This window comes from Bombina bombina, chromosome 2, assembly GCF_027579735.1.
Source record: "Bombina bombina isolate aBomBom1 chromosome 2, aBomBom1.pri, whole genome shotgun sequence".
Classification (NCBI taxonomy): domain Eukaryota; kingdom Metazoa; phylum Chordata; class Amphibia; order Anura; family Bombinatoridae; genus Bombina; species Bombina bombina.
Window position 1 is genome coordinate 484,624,912 of NC_069500.1, and position 24,271 is coordinate 484,649,182.

The following is a 24,271-nucleotide window of genomic DNA, read 5'->3' on the forward strand; positions in this document are numbered from 1 at the left end:
CAATCAGCCAATAGAATGCGAGCTAAATCCTATTGGCTGATTGGATCAGCCAATAGGATTGAACTTCAATCCTATTGGCTGATTGCATCAGCCAATAGGATTTTTCCTACCTTAATTCCGATTGGCTGAATCTTGGATGACGTCACTTAATGGAACCATCATTGTTCAAGAAGACGTCGGATGAAGAGGATGCTCCGCATCGGATGTCTAGAAGATGGAGCCGCTCCGCGCCAGATGGATGAAGATAGAATATGCCGTCTGGATGAAGACTTCTGCCCGTCTGGAGGACCACTTCTGCCCGTCTGGAGGACCACTTCAGCCGGCTTCGTTGAGGACTTCGGCCCGGTTGGGTGAAGATTTCTCCCGGTAAGGTGATCTTCAAGGGGTTAGTGTTAGGTTTTTTAAGGGGGTATTGGGTGGGTTTTAGAGTAGGGTTGGTTGTGTGGGTGGTGGGTTTTAATGTTGGGGGGATTTGTACATTTTTTTACAGGTAAAAGAGCTGATTACTTAGGGTAGGGCTTTTTTTATTTGGGGGGGGGCTTTTTTATTTTGTTAGGGGGATTAGATTAGGTGTAATTAGTTTAAAAATCTTGTAATTTGTTTATTATTTTCTGTAATTGAGTGTTTGTTTTTTTTGTACTTTAGATAATTTTATTTAATTTTATTTAATTGTATTTAATTTAGGGAATTAATTTAATTATAGTGTAGTGTTAGGTGTAATTGTAATTTAGGTTAGGTTTTATTTTACAGGTAAATTTGTATTTATTTTAACTAGGTAGTTAGTAAATAGTTAATAACTATTTAGTAACTATTCTACCTAGTTAAAATAAATACAAACTTGCCTGTAAAATAAAAATAAACCCTAAGATAGCTACAATGTAACTATTAGTTATATTGTAGCTATCTTAGGGTTTATTTTATAGGTAAGTATTTAGTTTTAAATAGGAATAATTTAGTTAATGATAGGAATATTTATTTAGATTTATTTAAATTATATTTAAGTTAGGGGTGTTAGAGTTAGACTTAGGTTTATGGGTTAATAAATTTAATTTAGTGGCAGCGACGTTGGGGTCGGCAGATTCAGGGTTAATAAATGTAGGTAGGTGGCGGTGATGTAGGGGGGGCAGATTAGGGGTTAATAAGTATAATGTAGGTGGCGGCGGTGTAGGGGGGCAGATTAGGGGTTAATAAGTATAATGTAGGTGGCGGCGATGTAGGGGGGGCAGATTAAGGGTTAATAAGTATAATGTAGGTGGCGGCGGTGTAGGGGGGCAGATTAGGGGTGTTTAGACTCGGGGTACATGTTAGGGTGTTAGGTGTAAATATTACCATAGGAATCAATGGGATATCGGGCAGCAGCGAACATAAGCTTTTGCTGCTTTCAGACTCCCATTGATTCCTATGGCATCCGCCGCCTCCTGGGTGGCAGACTGAAAACCAGGTACGCTGGGCCGGAATAGTGGTGAGCGTACCTGGTAGAAATTTGATAACTAGCAAAAGTAGTCAGATTGTGCCGAATTTGTATTCGGAACATCTGTAATGACGTAAGCATCGATCTGTGTTGGACTGAGTCCGGCGGATCGTATGTTACGTCACAAAATTCTACTTTTGCCGGTCTCTAGCCTTTGATAACTAAGGGGAATCAGGCCTGCCACAAATACGCTGCGGAATTCCAGCGTATTTGCGGTTGACGGCTTGATAAGTAGATGCCTGTGAGTCATATCCTAAAAATACTTAGGTCTGAATAAGACCTAAGGGTTGATAAATAAAACATATTTGTTTGTAAGTACATACAGTATATAAATAGGTACAGGGGTATCCCAATATCGTGGAGAGAGATATCTTATGCTGTAATACAGTGTGCTCTTCACATTGTGCCCACCTTATATGCTCTGCAGGTATAGACAGCTGGATAAACCTGAGTTGTGTGGACCCAGATGAAGAAGTTCAAGGGGAGATTTATCTGGAACTACATATCATGCAAGACCAGCATAGGAGCACCCTGCATTGTCACGTTTTGGAGGCCAGGTAAACGCATTGGGGGCCCCATGTATTAAAGTGTGTGTGTGGACAAGGTTTTCAACTTGGGCATATGGCAACGGACCCTGTTCGTCCACAGCCCATATGTACCATTACACACTTAAGTGAGCATGTAATGCCACCTCCTCTTGCGTGAGAGAAGGGCCTGTCAATCACCCTGTGCATGCGAGTTCAGGGTGATTTCTCCCCGCCATCCCAGAGGTGGCGGAAAGTGTAAGAAACAGCGACCTAATGTCCGTTGCTTCTTACATTGCAGGAACTAATGGTTCATATTGGGTATTAAGGAGTATTTCTAATGTTACTTAGGCAAAGAGAGGCTTTTATTATTTGTAAACCCTTGTTGTTGTTTTTATACAGTTACTACTTTTTTTAAACTAGTTTAATGGACTTAGGTGGGGACCTTCCTATGGGGATTAGGTAAGGCAAGTATTTAAGGTGGAGGAATACCTTGGAGAGTGGATTTATAGTTTATGGCTGGGTTGCTTTTTAAGGGGGTATTAGGGGTCTTAGCAGTTAAGGTTAGGATTAACTCAGACTGGGGGGCTTAGAGAGTTTTAGCAGTTAAGTTTATTGGTGGTGCCCGGGGTCACCTTTTATTTCTGATAGGGTGTTACTATGACTGGCCATCACATGCAACTATTGCTTAGTGAGCACAGGTAGGGAATAGTTACTTAAAGGGACAGTCTACTTCAAAAAGGTTATTGTTTAAAAAGATAGATAATCCTTTTATTACCCAACATGATTATATTAATATACTTTTTAACTCTGTGATTACCTTGTATATAAGCATCTTCTGACAGCCCCCTGATCACATGATTATTTATTTATTATCTATTGACTTAAATTCTTAAATTGTAGCCATTTAGTGCTGTTTCCTGCACAACTCCATGGAAGAGAGCACAATGTTATCTATATGGCCCACATGAACTAGTAGTATCTTGTTCTTAAAAGCTAATAAAAAAATCATGTGATAAGAGGCTGTCTGTAGTGGCTTGGAAACAGGCAGACATTTAGCGGTTTAAATGTTATAAAGTATATTAATATAATAATGTTGGTTGTGCAAAGCTGGGGAATGGGTAGTAAAGGCGTTATCTATCTTTTTAAACAATAACCATTTTGGTGTAGGCTGTCCTTTCAATACTAGTTTCTGAGAATGATCTACAGCAAAAAGCAAACGAAATCTACTTTTTGGCGTAGCACATACATTTTAGTGCATTGTATGCAATCTAACCCTCCGTTGCAGCAGGATTGTAATCTTGAACTTTATTTCTGTACATAAACTAACTGAAGTCTCCTTGTTACATCACTGTGTCTGCATAAGTTACTTCAAACTGCCAATGTCTCTGCATTCAACTGAACTACCAATATTACTCAATGTATCAACAAACCTTCCATACCTGCACATCTGCAGATGTCACTAACTTTGGACCAGTATTCATTTCGTCGACTAAAACTAGGCTAAAATGAGCATAAAACGAAAGAAATTCTGATGACTAAAATACGACTATGGGGCCCATTTATCAAGCTCCGGATGGAGCTTGAGGGCCTGTGTTTCTGGCGAGCCTTCAGACTTCGCCGCAATTCAACTTGATTGAGTACGATTGGGTTTATTGACACCCCCCTGCTGGCGGACGATTGGCCGTGAATCTCCAGGGGACGGCGTTGCACCAGCAGCTCACAACAGCTGCTGGTGCAATGCTGAATATGGAGAGTGTACTGCTCTCCGCATTCAGCGAGGTCTGTCGGACCTTATCCGCACTGTCGGATCAGGTCCGACAGACCTTAAATAGGCCCCTATGACTAAAACTAAATCAAAATGGCATTTACGAGGTTGCGTATCATGTCCGCTGCACATTGATAAATGCCAACAGCATACACTGTCTGCATTTATCATTGCACCAGCAGTTCTTGTGAACTGCTGGTGCAATACTGCCCCCTGCAGATTCGCGGCCAATCGCCGCTAGCAGGGGGTGTCAATCAACCCGATCGTATTCGATTGGGTTTATTTCTGTCCGCCGCCTCAGAGCAGGTGGACAGGTTATGGAGCAGCGGTCTTTATACCACTGCTTCATAACTTCTGTTTCCGGCGAGCCAAACACGGGGCATCAAGCTCCGTACGGAGCTTGATAAATTGACCCCTATGACTAAAACTAAATCAAAATTTGCTGTCAAAATTAACACTTTATGCAATTTGTTATAATCAATCCATAAAGCCCGTGTACACAGGCCATTTTTTTTTTCTGTCTCTCTCCCTCTCTTTTGCTCTCTCTCTCCCCCCTCTTGTTTGCTCTCTCTCTCTCTCCTCTCGTTTGCTCTCTCTCTCCTCTCGTTTGCTCTCTCTCCTCTCTTTTGCTGTCTTTCTCCCTCTGTTTTGCTCTCTCTCTCCCCCTCTTTTGCTGTCTCTCTCCCCTCTTTTTCTGTCTCTCTCCCTCTCTTTTGCTCTCTCTCTCCCCCATCTTGTTTGCTCTCTTTCCCCCTCTCTTTTGCGCTCTCTCCCCCTCTCTTTTGCGCTCTCTCCCCCTCTCCTTTGCGCTCTCTCCCCCCTCTCTTTTGCGCTCTCACCCCCCTCTCTTTTGCGCTCTCTCCCCCCTCTCTTTTGTGCTCTCTCCCCTCTCTTTTGCGCTCTCTCCCCCCTCTCTTTTGTGCTCTCTCCCCCCTCTCTTTTGCGCTCTCTCCCCCCTCTCTTTTGCGCTCTCTCCCCCTCTCTTTTGTGCTCTCTCCCCCCTCTCTTTTGTGCTCTCTCCCCCTCTCTTTTGTGCTCTCTCCCCCCTCTCTTTTGTGCTCTCTCCCCTCTCCCCCCTCTCTTTTGTGCTCTCTCCCCCCTCACTTTTGTGCTCTCTCCCCCCTCTCTTTTGTGCACTCTCCCCCCTCTCTTTTGTGCTCTCTCCCCCCTCTCTTTTGTTCACTCTCCCCCTCTCTTTTGCTGTCTCTCTCCCTCTCTGTATCCCCCCTCTTCTGCTCTAGTCTCTCTATCCCCCTCTTTAGAGCTCTCCTGTCTTGGCAGTCGGCCCCGGCATCTGGCCCCACCAGGCCCCGCCCACGTCATGCCCGGTCCCGCCCACATCATGCCTGGGCCTGCCCACATCACGCCCGGGCCCCGCCCACGTTGCACGCGCTCGGCCACGCTCACGTCGCACCCGCCCGGCCACGCCCACTCCACCACACGCCAGATCAGTTGGAAGGCCAGGTGTGTTTGTCCTCGTGCGCAGTCTCTACTGCGCATGACAGCTTCCGACAAACACACTTGGCCTTTTATTATATAGGATGCTTAAATAATGCATTACACTTTAACTAAACCCCTTAGATTTTGTCGACTAAAATCTACTGGAGATTCAGTCGACTAAAACTAGACTAAAACTAAAACAATTCAGATGACTAAAATACGACTAAAACTAAAATTGCATTTTAGTCAAAAGATTAAAACTAAGACTAAATCGAAATTTGCTGTCAAAATGTTATATTATGCCAGATAAAATGCTAGCTGTGTACTTTGTGTAGTGTTATTTAATGTATCACCTCCAAACAAAGTTTTATCACTTGTGCCAGCATATGTGCTTGCTCAGTAGTCTTAATGAAACATTCCCTTGATGTTCTTTACAGTAATGGTTCTGCTGGGAACATATAACCTTATAACTAGAGATTTAATGACAGCTTGTCAGCTCTGAGTGTGAAAGAGAAAATATTCTGGTCTCCTAGCAACAGGTTTATGTGCCTAGCAACAAAATGGTCATTTGAAAAGAGAAAAAAAAAGGACCAGCAAGTGTTGGACAAAAAAATGATAAATAATAAAGATGTTTGTTTATTAATTAGCAAGTAGGTGAATTGTGCTTTAGGATAGGATAGCTGAGATGTGGGATTGCATGTTATTATTTGCAATCTGTAGATTGACATGCTGGTGTGCTGCTGGGATATAGAGGGTCATTTCTGGGCTATTTATAGTAAGCATTAACAGGCACACTCTTTATTTTACATATATGTTAAGAATTGTATGTGAGATGTACTCAAGAAGCATATGGGGCCCATTTATCAAGCTCTGAATGGAGCTTGAAGGGCCGTGTTTCTGGCGAGCCTTCAGACTCGCCAGAAACAGCAGTTATGAAGCAGCGGTCTAAAGACCGCTGCTCCATAACCCTGTCCTCCTGCTCTGAGCAGGTGGACAGGAATCGCCTCAATACAACCCGATCGAGTACGATCGGGTTGATTGACACCTCCCTGCTGGTGACCGATTGGCCGCAAATCTGCAGGGGACGGCGTTGCACCAGCTCATTGCTCTCCGCATTCAGCGATGTCTGTCGGACCTGATCCGCACTGTCAGATCAGGTCCAACAGACATTTGATAAATGGGCCCCTATGACTGTATCTCTCATTGACTGAACCGTACATGGAATAAACCAGATGGGTTTGGGAAGGGGAAACATAAAAAAATCATTCTTTTTATAGCTAATGTACAGGGGACTCAGAGGTCTGAACTGAGACTGGCCCTACACCTCCATGGGGCCCATCTGTGGTGCAATAAAGAGTGGCATTGCCACAGGGGGACCTGGTGGTGGCCGGATTCCACCTGCATCATGTCTGTCCCCTCTGTGTCCCTTATACTGTGGCAGGGTTTTCAAGATGGCTGTCACAGTATTATTATACAGAAAAACCTGCCATCATGTTTTTTACAGGAAGGCTGTGCAAGTGCATATTATCTGGCACAGACTAACCAGGGGGGGGGGGGGGGGTCACAGAGAAGCAGCGCCTCTTTCTCCTATGTGGCTGCTGGCTCAGCATTTACAAACAGTCAGAAAGGGCATTGTTGCCACAACCTTTGCACTGGAGCCCAGTGAGTCTAGTTGTGCCCCTGCTAATGTATATTGCAATCATATTTATTATTTTATCTCTATGGATCTCTATGCAGCCTAATATAATTTGATTGGGCTTTAATTATTTGTTTAAGTTATTACAAAAGTTATGTATAGACTGAAATTTCACGCAAGGAAATCAAGAAATTAGCTTAAAATACATATTATTATTATTTTTATTATTATTAATACATTTTCTACTAAGGCTCAAATATAAATTATGGGACTTTTAGATTAGATAAATAGATTAGATAAATATTTTAAAATCATTTAAATCCTGTTATTTTGTCTGAAAATGCACTGTTTTGCAATCCCTCCAGACCCAGTAAACACCCCTTAAAATGCTTCTTGAATGTTGTTTATCTTCTTATTGTGGCAAATTAATATTGGATATAAATGAGCTCTTACACATAACTATCAATCACTGTGCAGCATGTAAGAAGGTCAGGTTCTCCATTCCACAGAATGTACTTCAGCTTCTCTAAGGGGAGGGGAAACACTACATAATTAAATTACATGAACGTCAGCCAAAATAAATAGTTAAAGTGCATTGCAAACTTTAGCATAATTAAACATTTTGATCTAGATTACAAGTGGAGCGTAAAAATGTTAGCTCTATAGTGGAAAGTAAAATGTTAGCACTTACGCAAGAACCTTGGGTGCACTAACATTTGGAGGTCGGAGAGCACAGTGGGGCTAATCCCTCATCTAACAGACTTCTATGGGGCGTTCTACAAAACTCCGGACCTGGCTTTCACTCAAGCGCCAACCCAGACCTGCATTAACCCAAAGTTATGCCAAACCAAAGGTACGCTAAGAAATAAAGAAGAAATAATGATCTTCACAAAGTCAAACTATATTTAAAATATACATTTATATATTTAATATTTTTTGTAAATAATTTATATATATATATATATATATATATATATATATATATATATGTGTGTATATATGCTCACATAGCTACACACATACATATGCCCCCGAAGAAAAAACCCCCATACATTACATTTAATGTGTGCGAGTATGTGTGAGAAACACTTTATTTCATTATATTATACATGTATTTTGTTATACTTTTATTCTAGTCCTAACACTTTAATTCAGGTCTTCAGAGCTATTATTTGATGGTCTTGCGCACTACACATAACTCACCACTTGTAATATGAGTGATGTTAGCGTGGCTCACACTATCCATTGAAATAGGGTGCACTAAAAGATTGTGTCCTTGCTAACATTCTCTGGTTAATATATTTAACCATTGACTTGTAATATCAAATTGTGTGCTATTTTTAGCACAGGGTCTCGGTATGGATAGCTCACCTTGCACTATCAATAGCGTTCCACTTGTAATTTAGGCCTCTACGGGGGAATTACATTTTTTGAGTTTAATGTCCCTTTAAGGAGGTAGGGGAAGTAACACTGTATGTTACATCACTGGATATGCCAGTTAGTTTGCACTATCATTTTTTTGAAGTCACCAGAATAACAGGTTTGCTATGTTGTTGCCATGCTAGGTGTCACGTAGGCTTGCATACTATAAATGCGTGCTCTACAGCTCTTAGAAGTAAAATGGCATGCTGGGATATGATGGCAGACTATGAGGATATCACAGTGCGTGTTTCTCTTCCTTCCTAGAGATCTAGCACCTCGTGATATCTCAGGTACATCTGATCCTTTTGTCCGAATCTTCTGCAACAATCAAACATCAGAGACAATGGTGAGTATCTACAATGTCAGATGTATAACTGTGTGCCTGTGTCTCCTCCTCAGCTTCACCTTATTAAAGGGACATTAAACCCAAAGGGTTTCTTTTATGAGTTACAAAGAGCATACAATTTTAAACAACTAATTTACTTCTATTATCTAATTTGCTTCATTCTCTTGATATACTTTGCTTAAAAGCATATCTAGATAGGCTCAGTAGCTGCTGATTGGATGCTGCACATAGATGCCTTAGTGTGATTGGCTCACCCATGTGCATTGATATTTCTTCAACAAAGGATATCTAAAGAATTAAACAAATTAGATAATAGAAGTAAATTGGAATGTTGTTTAAAATTGTATCCTCTACTTGGATCATGAAAGAATTTGTTTGGGTTTAGTGTCCCTTTAAGAACATTGTGCTGCTAGTTTTTTGTGTCTGTTATAATTTCCTCCTCAAGCTTGAGGGGAGTAAAGTTTTGTTTGTTGTGTAAATGTTACAGTCATTGGGTTTTAATCGGCTGACAAATGTTTTTTAAACATTATATTTTGGGTGAGCCCAATGCTGAGGAATGCAGAGGCTTAACTCTTATTGGTCAGGAATGCAATCTTGTTTTTCCTAAGAAAGTCCAGTGTGTCCCAGCACCAAGGTAACCCCTGATATAGGGTTGCAAATATGCAGGTGTGCAAGCTATTCAAGACCGGCACCACAGTCTCAGATACAACGCAATTCCAAAAAGAGACTAGCAGCACCACCAACGTTTATAATAAAAAATATTTATTTAAGCCAACATCATAAAAAGACAAGTCTGAGACATGACTAAGGATGTAAATCCCAAACGTTGTCTTTTTATTATGTTGGCTTAAATAAATATTTTTTATTTTAAAATGTTGGTGGTGCTGCTATTCTCTTTTTGGAATCTTGTTTTTCCTTAGATTCTAACACTAAACTAAAAAAGTAAAAAAACAAGCTGTCAAATCTAAAGGTCAGGGGCCACATTATAAATCTCCGGTGCATTCCACATTTCCCCATTTGCAACACACTGCAACACACGTAGGGGCCGATTTATCATTGCCCGAATTGGGCCAAATACCCCTGTTTCCGCACGAGCCTTCCGGCCGCTGCTCCTTAACTCGTCCGCTGCCTCTCAGGCTGCGCACATCAATCCGCCCGATTGCATAAGATCGGTTTGATTGACACCCCCTGCTAGTGGCTGATTGGCTGTGAATCTGCAGGGGGCGGCATTACACAAGCAGTTCACTAGAACTGCTTGTGCAATGCTAAATACCGACAGTGTATGCTACAGCGTATCATGTCCGTTAGACATTGATAAATCGTCCCAATGGTTTCTATATAGTATAACTAGTACATGTATGTAGCTCTCCTAATGTAAAACTCCTGCCTAATCACTAATATCTATTATTAATGTGTTTGCTTATATAGAAGTATATATTGCTGTTTTCATTAATAAAATGATAATTTGTTCATTTGCTCTGCAGTTTCCATTATAATCCCACATTTGTAAGGGTTAATCGCCCCTGAAGTAGGCCAATCTCATTCAAAGACATGATCACAAGGCTTTATGACACTTTATACAAACGAAGAAGGTTACTGGGTTATGTAAACCATCATAATGAACATAATGAAAGTGTGTCATGGGACCAGAGAACGTGTCAGGCCACAATGAAATTCTATTCTTAAGCGTTTTTCTGAGTACAGATTAATAAATCATAATTCTAGAGCTACCAAATCAGGCTTATCCCAAAAATCTGCCTTAGTAGCGCTGCTTGATGACTTGAATTGAGAGGCATTGTCTTAACACACCCTGAAACCGGCGGTTCCTTTTCACTGCGAGTAAATCACAAGAACAAAAGTTCTCTGTTAAAGGGATTTAAGGGAACTATAACAAAAGGCTATATTGTGCTAGATCATTTAATTACTGCACTATAGCTTAAAGGGGCAGTAAACCTACAAAATAATGTTATATAATTCTGTACAAAGTGCAGAATTATATAACATTAGCTTAGCGACAAGTATATACAACAAAGTGTTCCTGAGATTTTTTACTACGAAGTTGAGTTTTGCAGTACGCCGCTCCTGGCTCTACTAAGCGGGTCTGTTTTTTCTTAAGTGCATCACGGGCACGCGGTCTGGTCATAGCATGCCTGATCGCGCAATTTAAATGAATGTAGCTCGCTCCCGCTCTGGTCTGGTAGCGGGAGCGAGCTACATTCATTTTAATGGCGTGATCAGGCGCGCTGTAACCAGACAGCGTGCCCGTGATGCGCTTAAGAAAAAAACAGTCCCGCTCAGTAGAACCAGGAGCAGCGTTCTTCAAGTCAGGAGCGGCGTTACTACTTCATAGTAAAAAATCTCAGGAACACTTTGTTGTATATACTTGGCGCTAAGCTAATGTTATATAATTCTGCACTTTGTGCAGAATTATATAACATTATTTTGTAGGTTTACTGCCCATTTAAGCAGAACTATGTCCCAGAATACAAGTAGAGCTAAAAAATATTAGCGCTGTTGTGCGCTAACACTGCTCAAGTTAAATCAATAACTCTTTTATTTTTGTGCCTATATTACTAAGTTAAAAGTAATAAATTAGCGCTCGAGCGAAAGCCCAGGATGAGCTAACGTCTGGATGACAGATAGTTTTAGAGCAAATTCACTAAATCCCTTACACAAAAGTCTTCTATGGGGGCACACTGAAACACTCATGTCGCCTATTGCTTTATTGCTAATCCGGTCAAATAGTGGAGTTCTGCACTAACATTTTCTAAGATCTTCTATAGAGATTGTTACGGTACCAACTGTGTACCAAGGGTTAACCCCAGATGAACAATGTCCTGCATAGACAATCAGCAATTCACAACCCAGCCAGTTTCAGGTTTAAAACAGAATGACAACTTTATTTGAAGGCAGCACACAGATTTATACAGGTTTTTGACCCCCCCTCAGATGGGGGTTGAAAGAATGTTGTACATTAGATAAAAGGGAGAAGCGCCCTTGACATGATACAATAGAATTATATTACTTAAATACTTTACTTAGGCAGATAACAACTTAAACACATTTGGCTTGTCTTATCACCTAGCGTCTGTTCTCTGAGGGTGATTAAACAATGGCCTGTTTATTACTTAAATGCAATTATAGCACACAATAGCTGAGGCCAGAAAACCTGTCTTTAGAAATTAGATTCTTAAAGCTAAACACAGTTAACTCTTTCAGTCCTGACAGAAGGGTCTGTCACATAGCTCCCCCCTTGTGGAACACTCCGGCAGACCCGGCTTGACCCTTTTGCGGGTCAACCTGGGGATGACCGGACTAAGGGGTGGTAGGCATGTCAGTTTGCTGGGACAATCCATCTGTATTCCCGTTATGAGAGAGAATCCCTGTCTGTATAAATAAGGGTTCAACCTCTTCAGTGCCCCGACTAGGGCTAAACAGTCCTTCAAAATATCATCGGCTTCTTTACGTGGTTTTTGTACCTGCTCTTTATAGGTATCCACAATCCCTTCATACTGACATAGGGTGCCCTTGAGTTGCTGCACCTCACTATGAGCCAGCGTCAGCTTCTCCTCCAGTGTCACTAAGTTTGTCCTTAATGTTTCATGTTCCACTCTCAAGCTGGTGTTTTCTGCAGTCTGTCGGTGCAGCTTGTCTAGCAGAGATTCCTGTTCTAAACGTGCTTTTTCCTCTGCACTCCTCTTCTCTCCCGCTAGCACTGTTACATGATTATTTAACGTGACCATTTTATCCTCTACGTGACTCTTCTCCTTCATCAGCGCATTGTAACGTGACTCCCACATATCAATAGCGGATAGAGATTTACTGAGCTCAGCGTCCTGGGGCTTAGCAGCAGGGGGGTCAGTCTCTGCTGCACGGATCTGAGCACGGGTAGTCACAGGGTTAACATCAGCGGGACCCATGGGAGCATAGGCAGAAACAAGGGGGACCAAGGTATTTCCAAGGAGAACATCAGCTGGTAAATCCTTCATGACCCCCACATTCACAGGTCTAGCGCCCCCTCCCCAATCCAAATGCACCCTGGCAACAGGCAGGCGGAACACAGTGCCCCCTGCTACCCTCACAGCCACAGTGTCTCCTGTGTGCTGTTTCTCAGACACCAAGTTCTTTCGAAGCAAGGTCATGGTAGCACCAGTATCCCGTAGACCACTGACCTCCTTCCCATTCACTTTAACCAGTTGCCGGTTATTCCGGTGGGCAGCTTGCACAAGGTCTGCCTCATGTAGGATGCCCCAGCATTCTTGCGCCTCTACGTAGCGGGCCGCAGGCTGAGGGTTACGTGGGATTCCGCCGGCGGGTCTTCTCCAGGACTGTGCTTGGTTCGCTGCATTTAGGGGACACTCTGGTCTTTTGTGCCCTAGTTGCTTACATCCAAAGCACCGAATCGGTTGTGAGTAGCCCCGCGAATTGAACCAGGCTCTCTGAGGGTAGTTCGTGGCCCGAGACCGTGTGGTATAGCGGTGCGCTGGGGGTTGGTAACTGGCAGGTGCTGGGGTGACTGGGGGTCTGTACTCCACTCTGGCAGGGGGCTTAGTGGTAGCAGTGTCCAGTTTGCGGGCATCCGTATACTCATCTGCCAAGCGAGCCGCTTCATGCAGGGTGGAGGGTTTACGGTCCCGAACCCACTCTCTAACTCCTGCTGATAACTTGTCAAAGCAATGTTCCAACAGGAATAGCTGCAGCACCTCTTCCCCAGACACGGCTTGGCACCCCGCCATCCAGTGCGATGCTGTGCGGTGCACCTTATATGCCCACTCAACGTAGGAATCACCAGCCAATTTAACAGTGTCTCTGAACCGCCTCCGGTATGCCTCCGGTGTAACCGCATACCTGGAGAGCAGAGCCTCTTTTACAGTATTATAATCCCCGACTTCCTCATCTGGAATGGCCCGAAAAGCCTCACTGGCCCGGCCGGATAATTTTCCGGATAATATCGTGACCCAGTCCTCTGCGGGTACCTGGTGTAGTGCACATTGCCTCTCAAAATCCGCAAGGTACCCATCAATCTCTCCTTCTGTTTCCAGGAAGTTTTTAAAAGCTGCAAAATTTACTTTTCTCTTTTCCACTGGGGTTCCTGTGACTTGGGCTGCTGCAGCGCTGCTTTGGCGAAGTAGGTTGGCCTCCACAGCTGCTATGACCCGGTCGATAATTTCCGCAGATGGGTTGGGGCCATAATATGCCAGTCTTATTTTAACTGCCCGATCAAAGCTTGCTTCTTCAGGGGTTCTGTCTGATATGCTGGGCCCATTGGTTCCTTCTGTCCCTGGTACTCTTTCCATCTTAGTCAGTATTGTAATAATCCCCCTCTTCCTGAGGTTACTGGCTTGTGTAGTTGCTCTTCTGGGCGATAAGGTTCATTCCGTCGCTTGCCACCAATGTTACGGTACCAACTGTGTACCAAGGGTTAACCCCAGATGAACAATGTCCTGCATAGACAATCAGCAATTCACAACCCAGCCAGTTTCAGGTTTAAAACAGAATGACAACTTTATTTGAAGGCAGCACACAGATTTATACAGGTTTTTGACCCCCCCTCAGATGGGGGTTGAAAGAATGTTGTACATTAGATAAAAGGGAGAAGCGCCCTTGACATGATACAATAGAATTATATTACTTAAATACTTTACTTAGGCAGATAACAACTTAAACACATTTGGCTTGTCTTATCACCTAGCGTCTGTTCTCTGAGGGTGATTAAACAATGGCCTGTTTATTACTTAAATGCAATTATAGCACACAATAGCTGAGGCCAGAAAACCTGTCTTTAGAAATTAGATTCTTAAAGCTAAACACAGTTAACTCTTTCAGTCCTGACAGAAGGGTCTGTCACAGAGATATATGTTTAAAACACTTCACACGTATAGTCATACAGCAGTGGTGGTTCTATGGGGGTGCTATGTATCACCCCTTGTTGAGCTGCAAAGGGATATATATATATATATATATATACATGTACATTTATGTATGAGGTGTCTTCAACACCTTTGTCAGCCCCCCAAATATTCAATTCTAGAAGCGCCACTATCATACACATACATATGTACAGACACACATACATACATATATATACACACATACACACACATATATACACACATACACACACATATACACACACACATATATACACACATACACACACATATATACACACATACACACACATATATACACACACACACACACACACACATATATACACACACATATATACACACATACACACACATATATACACACATATATATATACACACATACACACACATATATACACACATACACACACATATATACACACATACACACACATTTCTTCTGTTATGTGTGATCAGTCCACGGGTCATCATTACTTCTGGGATATAACTCCTCCCCAACAGGAAATGCAAGAGGATTCACCCAGCAGAGCTGCATATAGCTCCTCCCCTCTACGTCACTCCCAGTCATTCTCTTGCACCCAACGACTAGATAGGATGTGTGAGAGGACTATGGTGATTATACTTAGTTTTTATAACTTCAATCAAAAGTTTGTTATTTTACAATAGCACCGGAGCGTGTTATTGCCTCTCTGGCAGAGTTTGAAGAAGAATCTACCAGAGTTTTTACTATGATTTTAACCGGAGTAGTTAAGATCATATTGCTGTTTCTCGGCCATCTGAGGGAGGTAAAAGCTTCAGATCAGGGGACAGCGGGCAGATGAATCTGCATTGAGGTATGTAGCAGTTTTTATTTTCTGAATGGAATTGATGAGAAAATCCTGCCATACCGTTATAATGACATGTATGTATACTCTACACTTCAGTATTCTGGGGATGGTACTTCACTGGAATTACTCTGTAAAAAGTACATTAAACCTTTTAATAGGTATTTATTATGTTAAACGTTTTTGCTGGAATGTAGAATCGTTTGCATTTTCTGAGGTACTGAGTGAATAAATGTTTGGGCATTATTTTTCCACTTGGCAGTTGCTTGTTTTAATTGTGACAGTTTCGTTTCTCTCTCACTGCTGTGTGTGAGGGGGAGGGGCCGTTTTTGGCGCTCTTTGCTACGCATCAAAAATTTCCAGTCAGTTACTCTTGTATTTCCTGCATGATCCGGTTCATCTCTAACAGAACTCAGGGGTCTTCAAACTTCTTTGGAGGGAGGTAGATTCTCTCAGCAGAGCTGTGAGACTTATATATTGACTGTGATTAAAAACGTTGCTCTGTAATTTTTATGTTTCAAATTTAATTATTGTTACTTTACTAATGGGAACAAACCTTTGCTAAAAGTTGTGTTGTTTTCAAGGATTGATGCTATAACTGTTTTTCAGTTCATTATTTCAACTGTCATTTAATCATTTAGTGCTTCTTTGAGGCACAGTACGTTTTTGTTAAATAAGATTGTAACCAAGTTGCAAGTTTATTTGCTAGTGTGTTAAACATGTCTGATTCAGAGGAAGATACCTGTGTCATTTGTTCCAATGCCAAGGTGGAGCCCAATAGAAATTTATGTACTAACTGTATTGATGCTACTTTAAATAAAAGCCAATCTGTACAAATTGAACAAATTTCACCAAACAGCGAGGGGAGAGTTATGCCGACTAACTCGCCTCACGTGTCAGTACCTGCATCTCCCGCCCGGGAGGTGCGTGATATTGTGGCGCCTAGTACATCTGGGCGGCCATTACAGATAACATTACAAGATATGGCTACTGTTATGACTGAAGTTTTGGCTAAATTACCAGAACTAAGAGGCAAGCGTGATCACTCTGGGGTGAGAACAGAGTGCGCTGATAATACTAGAGCCATGTCTGATACTGCGTCACAGCTTGCAGAGCATGAGGACGGAGAGCTTCATTCTGTGGGTGACGGTTCTGATCCAAACAGATTGGATTCAGATATTTCAAATTTTAAATTTAAATTGGAGAACCTCCGTGTATTACTAGGGGAGGTTTTAGCGGCTCTTAATGATTGTAACACTGTTGCAATACCAGAGAAATTGTGTAGGTTGGATAAATACTTTGCGGTACCGGCGAGTACTGACGTTTTTCCTATACCTAAGAGACTAACTGAAATTGTTACTAAGGAGTGGGATAGACCCGGTGTGCCGTTCTCACCCCCTCCAATATTTAGAAAGATGTTTCCAATAGACGCCACCACACGGGACTTATGGCAAACGGTCCCTAAGGTGGAGGGAGCAGTTTCTACTTTAGCTAAGCGTACCACTATCCCGGTGGAGGATAGCTGTGCTTTTTCAGATCCAATGGATAAAAAATTAGAGGGTTACCTTAAGAAAATGTTTGTTCAACAAGGTTTTATATTGCAACCCCTTGCATGCATCGCGCCGATTACGGCTGCGGCAGCATTTTGGATTGAGTCTCTGGAAGAGAACCTTAGTTCAGCTACGCTGGACGACATTACGGACAGGATTAGAGTCCTTAAACTAGCTAATTCATTCATTTCGGAGGCCGTAGTACATTTAACCAAACTTACGGCTAAGAACTCAGGATTCGCCATTCAGGCACGTAGGGCGCTGTGGCTAAAATCCTGGTCAGCTGATGTAACTTCTAAGTCCAAATTACTTAATATACCTTTCAAGGGGCAAACTTTATTTGGGCCCGGTTTGAAAGAAATTATCGCTGACATTACAGGAGGTAAGGGCCACGCCCTGCCTCAAGACAAAGCCAAAGCTAAGGCTAGACAGTCTAATTTTCGTCCCTTTCGGAATTTCAAAGCAGGAGCAGCACCAACTTCCACTGCACCAAAACAGGAAGGAGCTGTTGCTCGTTACAGACAAGGCTGGAAACCTAACCAGTCCTGGAACAAGGGCAAGCAGGCCAGGAAACCTGCTGCTGCCCCTAAGACAGCATGAATCGAGGGCCCCCGATCCGGGACCGGATCTAGTGGGGGGCAGACTCTCTCTCTTCGCCCAGGCTTGGGCAAGAGATGTTCAGGATCCCTGGGCGCTAGAGATCATATCTCAGGGATACCTTCTAGACTTCAAATTCTCTCCCCCAAGAGGGAGATTTCATCTGTCAAGGTTGTCAACAAACCAGATAAAGAAAGAAGCGTTTCTACGCTGTGTACAAGATCTGTTATTAATGGGAGTGATCCATCCGGTTCCGCGGTCGGAACAAGGACAAGGGTTTTACTCAAACCTGTTTGTGGTTCCCAAAAAAGAGGGAACTTTCAGGCCAATCTTGGATTTAAAGATCCTAAACAAATTCCTAAGAGTTCCATCGTTCAAAATGGAAACTATTCGGACAATCTTACCCATGATCCAAAAGGGTCAGTACATGACCACAGTGGATTTAAAGGATGCTTACCTTCACATACCGATTCACAAAGATCATTACCGGTATCTAAGGTTTGCCTTCTTAGACAGGCATTACCAGTTTGTAGCTCTTCCATTCGGATTGGCTACGGCTCCAAGAATCTTCACAAAGGTTCTGGGTGCCCTTCTGGCGGTACTAAGACCGTGAGGAATTTCGGTAGCTCCGTACCTAGACGACATTCTGATACAAGCTTCAAGCTTTCAAACTGCCAAGTCTCATACAGAGTTAGTTCTGGCATTTCTAAGGTCGCATGGATGGAAAGTGAACGAAAAGAAGAGTTCTCTCTTTCCTCTCACAAGAGTTCCATTCTTGGGGACTCTTATAGATTCTGTAGAAATGAAGATTTATCTGACAGAAGACAGATTAACAAAGCTTCTAAATGCATGCCGTGTCCTTCATTCCATTCAACTCCTGTCAGTAGCTCAATGCATGGAGGTGATCGGCTTAATGGTAGCAGCAATGGACATAGTACCCTTTGCACGTCTACATCTCAGACCGCTGCAATTGTGCATGCTGAGTCAGTGGAATGGGGATTACTCAGACTTGTCCCCTACTCTGAATCTGGATCAAGAGACCAGAAACTCTCTTCTATGGTGGCTTTCTCGGCCACATCTGTCCAGGGGGATGCCATTCAGCAGGCCGGACTGGACAATTGTAACAACAGACGCCAGCCTACTAGGTTGGGGCGCTGTCTGGAATTCTCTGAAGGCTCAGGGACAATGGAATCAGGAGGAAAGTCTCCTGCCAATAAACATTCTGGAATTGAGAGCAGTTCTCAATGCCCTTCTGGCTTGGCCCCAGTTAAAAACTCGGGGGTTCATCAGGTTTCAGTCGGACAACATCACGACTGTAGCTTACATCAACCATCAAGGAGGGACAAGAAGCTCCCTAGCAATGATGGAAGTATCAAAGATAATTCGCTGGGCAGAGTCTCACTCTTGCCACCTGTCAGCAATCCACATCCCGGGAGTGGAGAACTGGGAGGCGGATTTCTTGAGTCGCCAGACTTTTCATCCGGGGGAGTGGGAACTTCATCCGGAGGTCTTTGCCCAAATACTTCGACGTTGGGGCAAACCAGAGATAGATCTCATGGCGTCTCGCCAGAACGCCAAACTTCCTCGCTACGGGTCCAGATCCAGGGATCCGGGAGCGGTTCTGATAGATGCTTTGACAGCACCTTGGAACTTCGGGATGGCTTATGTGTTTCCACCCTTCCCGCTGCTTCCTCGATTGATTGCCAAAATCAAACAGGAGAGAGCATCAGTGATTCTAATAGCGCCTGCATGGCCACGCAGGACTTGGTATGCAGATCTAGTGGACATGTCATCCTGTCCGCCTTGGTCTCTACCTCTAAGACAGGACCTTCTGATACAGGGTCCATTCAAACATCAAAATCTAACTTCTCTGAAGCTGACTGCTTGGAAATTGAATGCTTGATTTTATCAAAACGTGGTTTTTCTGAGTCGGTTATTGATACCCTGATACAGGCTAGGAAGCCTGTTACCAGAAGGATTTACCATAAGATATGGCGTAAATACCTATACTGGTGCGAATCCAAAGGTTACTCCTGGAGTAAGGTTAGGATTCCTAGGATATTGTCCTTTCTACAAGAAGGTTTAGAAAAGGGTTTATCGGCTAGTTCATTAAAGGGACAGATCTCAGCTCTGTCCATCTTGTTGCACAGGCGTCTGTCAGAAAATCCAGACGTCCAGGCCTTTTGTCAGGCTTTAGCTAGGATCAAGCCTGTGTTTAAAACTGTTGCTCCGCCATGGAGTTTAAACCTTGTTCTTAACGTTCTACAAGGAGTTCCGTTTGAACCCCTTCATTCCATTGATATAAAGTTGTTATCTTGGAAAGTGTTATTTTTAATGGCTATTTCTTCGGCTCGGAGAGTCTCTGAGTTATCAGCTTTACATTGTGATTCTCCTTATTTGATTTTTCATTCAGATAAGGTAGTTCTGCGTACTAAACCTGGGTTCTTACCTAAGGTAGTCACTAACAGGAACATCAATCAAGAGATCGTGGTTCCTTCCCTGTGCCCGAATCCTTCTTCAAAGAAGGAACGTCTTCTACACAATCTGGATGTAGTTCGTGCCCTCAAGTTCTACTTGCAGGCAACTAAGGATTTTCGACAAACGTCTTCCCTGTTTGTCGTGTACTCTGGTCAGAGGAGAGGTCATAAGGCATCGGCTACCTCTCTCTCCTTCTGGCTTCGTAGCATAATTCGTTTAGCCTATGAGACTGCTGGACAGCAGCCTCCTGAAAGAATTACAGCTCATTCTACTAGAGCTGTGGCTTCCACTTGGGCCTTTAAGAATGAGGCCTCTGTTGAACAGATTTGCAAGGCTGCAACTTGGTCTTCGCTTCATACTTTTTCCAAATTTTACAAATTTGACACTTTTGCTTCTTCGGAGGCTATTTTTGGGAGAAAGGTTCTTCAGGCAGTGGTTCCTTCTGTATAATGAGCCTGCCTATCCCTCCCGTCATCCGTGTACTTTTGCTCTGGTATTGGTATCCCAGAAGTAATGATGACCCGTGGACTGATCACACATAACAGAAGAAAACATAATTTATGCTTACCTGATAAATTCCTTTCTTCTGTTGTGTGATCAGTCCACGGCCCGCCCTGTTTTTTAAGGCAGGTAAATATCTTTTAAATTATACTCCAGTCACCACTTCACCCTTGGTTTCTCCTTTCTCGTTGATTCTTGGTCGAATGACTGGGAGTGACGTAGAGGGGAGGAGCTATATGCAGCTCTGCTGGGTGAATCCTCTTGCATTTCCTGTTGGGGAGGAGTTATATCCCAGAAGTAATGATGACCCGTGGACTGATCACACAACAGAAGAAAGGAATTTATCAGGTAAGCATAAATTATGTTATATACACACATACACACATATATACACACATACATACATATATATACACACATACACACACATATATACACACATACACACACATATATACACACATACACACATATATACAAACATATATACACACATACACACACATATATACACACATACATACACATATATACACACATACACACACATATATACACACATACACACAAATATATATACACACATATATACACACATACACACACATATATACACACATACATACACATATATACACACATACACATATATACACACATACACACACACACATATATACACACATACACACACATATATACACACATATATACACACATACACACACATATATACACACATACACACACATATATACACACATACACACACATATATACACACATATACACACATATATACACACATACACACATATATATACACACATACACACACATATATACACACATATATATATACACACATACACACACATATATACACACACATATATACACACATACACACACATATATATACACACATATATACACACATACACACACATATATACACACATACATACACATATATACACACATACACACACATATATACACACATACACACACATATATATATACACACATATATACACACATACACACACACATACACACACATATATACACACATATATACACACATACACACACATATATACACACATACACACACATATATACACACATACACACACATATATACACACATATACACATATATATACACACATACACACACACATATATACACACATATACACACATATATACACACATACACACACATATATACACACATATATATACACACATACACACACATATATACACACATACACACACATATATACACACATACACACACATATATATATACACACATATATACACACATACACACACATATATACACACATACACACACATATATACACACATACACACACATATATATACACACACATATATACACACATACACACACATATATACACACATACATACACATATATACACACATACACACACATATATATACACACATATATACACACATACACACACATATATACACACATACACACACATATATACACACATACAAATACACACACATGCATATACACCTTTCAGCCCTTCCCTTTAAACACTGTTAAAACAATTATTTCAATAAAAAAAAACAAAATATTACATATACTATATAAGTTTATATATTTGAGTGAGATATTTACTTGAACATGTTATACATGTGTTATGATTTTATTCATGCCTTAACACTTTACTTCAGATGCCAAAAAGCGCTACATTTTTCAGAGCTATTATGTGTTGCACTATTCATTGATATTATAGGGTGCCCTAAAAAAAATAATGGCTGCTTTAACAATCTCTGGTAAATCTTTTTTACCATTAACTTGCAATATCAGATTGTGTTCTATTCTTAGCACAGGGTCATAAAATAGATTGCGCACCCGGCTCCACTTGCAATCTAGTCGTATGTGTTTATCCTCCATAAAGGAGTTAAACACATACGGCTAGATTACAAGTTTTTGTCGGTAATGGTGTGCGGTGCTAACGAGCCTTTTTTTCTCACCACTCACTTAAGACAACGCTGGTATTACGAGTTTTCTGCAAGCCGGAGTTAACCTCAGAAAAATGAGCATTGAGCAAAATTTAGCTCCACATCTCACTGTAATACCAGCGCTGCTTTCGGTAGCGGTGAGCTGGCTAAACGTGTTCGTGCATGATTTCCCCATAGGAAACAATGGGGCAGAATCGGCTGAAAAAAAACCTAACACCTGCAAAAAAAGCAGTGTTCAGCTCTTAACGCAGCCCCATTGTTTCCTATGGGAAAATAAAAAATATGTCTACACCTAACACCCTAACATGAACCGAGTCTAAACACCCCTAATCTTACACTTATTAACCCCTAATCTGCCGCCCCCGACATCGTCGCCACCTGCATTATACTATTAACCCCTAATCTGCCGCTCCGGACACCGCCACCACCTACATTATACCTATGAACCCCTAATCTGCTGTCCCTAACATCGCCGACACCTACATTATAGTTATTAACCCCTAATCTGCCGCCCCCAACGTCGCGCAACTATATTAAATTTATTAACCCCTAATCTGCCGCCCCCAACGTTGCGCAACTATATTAAATTTATTAACCCCTAATCTGCCGCCGCCAACGTCGCCGCCACTATAATAAAGTTATTAACCACTAAGTCTAACCCTAACCCCCCCTAACTTAAATATAATTTAAATAAATCTAAATAAATTTACTAGTATTAAATAAATTATTCCTATTTAAAACTAAATACTTACCTATAAAATAAACCATAAGATAGCTACAATATAACTAATAATTACATTGTAGCCATCTTAGGGTTTATTTTTATTTTACAGGCAACTTTGTATTTCTTTTAACTAGGTAGAATAGTTATTAAATAGTTATTAACTATTTAATAGCTACCTAGTTAAAATAAAGACAAATTTACCTGTAAAATAAACCCTAACCTAAGTTACAATTACACCTAACACTACTCTATAATTAAATTAATTACCTAAACTAACTACAATTAATTACAATTAAATTAAATAAACTAAATTACAACCCCCCCCACTAAATTACAGAAAATAAAAAAGAAATTACAAATTTTTAAACTAATTACACCTAATCTAAGCCCCCTAATAAAATAAAAAAGCCCCCAAAATAATAAAATTCCCTACCCTATACTAAATTACAAATAGCACTTAAAAGGGCCTTTTGCGGGGCATTGTCCAAAGTAATCAGCTCTTTTACCTGTAAAAAAAAATACAATACCCCCCCAACATTACAACCCACCACCCACACCACCCACACACCCAACCCTACTCTAAAACCCACCCAATCCTCCAGACAGCAGTCTTCATCCAGACGGCATCTTCTATCTTCATCCTTCCGGAGCAGAGCGAGTCCATCTTGAAGACATCCGACGCGGAGCATCCTCTTCTTCCGACGGCCGACGACTGAATGAAGGTTCCTTTAAGTGATGTCATCCAAGATGGCGTCCCTTGAATTCCTATTGGCTGATAGAATTCTATCAACCAATCGGAATTAAGGTAGGAAAAATCCTATTGGCTGATGCAATCAGCCAATAGAATTGAGCTCGTATTGGAACAGCCAATAGAATGCAAGGTCAATCCTATTGGCTTATTGGATCAGCCAATCGGATTGAACTTCAATCCGATTGGCTGATTGCATCAGCCAATAGGATTTTTCCTACCTTAATTCCGATTGGCTGATAGGATTCTATCAGCCAATCAGAATTGAAGGGACGCCATCTTGGATGACGTCACTTAAAGGAACCTTCATTCAGTCGTCG

The 24,271-nt window shown here is 41.8% G+C and overlaps 1 protein-coding gene across 3 annotated transcripts in view; it reads left to right on the forward strand.

Annotated features, from left to right (window-relative positions):
* RASAL1 (RAS protein activator like 1) overlaps positions 1 to 24,271 on the forward strand; it is a 310,566-nt gene that overhangs the window by 169,403 nt on the left and 116,892 nt on the right. For all 3 annotated transcript variants that reach the window (XM_053702172.1, XM_053702170.1, XM_053702169.1), the window contains exons 5-6: positions 1,899 to 2,028; positions 8,526 to 8,607. In XM_053702172.1, coding sequence (XP_053558147.1) covers positions 1,899 to 2,028; positions 8,526 to 8,607 — 212 coding nt within the window. The remainder of the gene's footprint in view (positions 1 to 1,898; positions 2,029 to 8,525; positions 8,608 to 24,271) is intronic.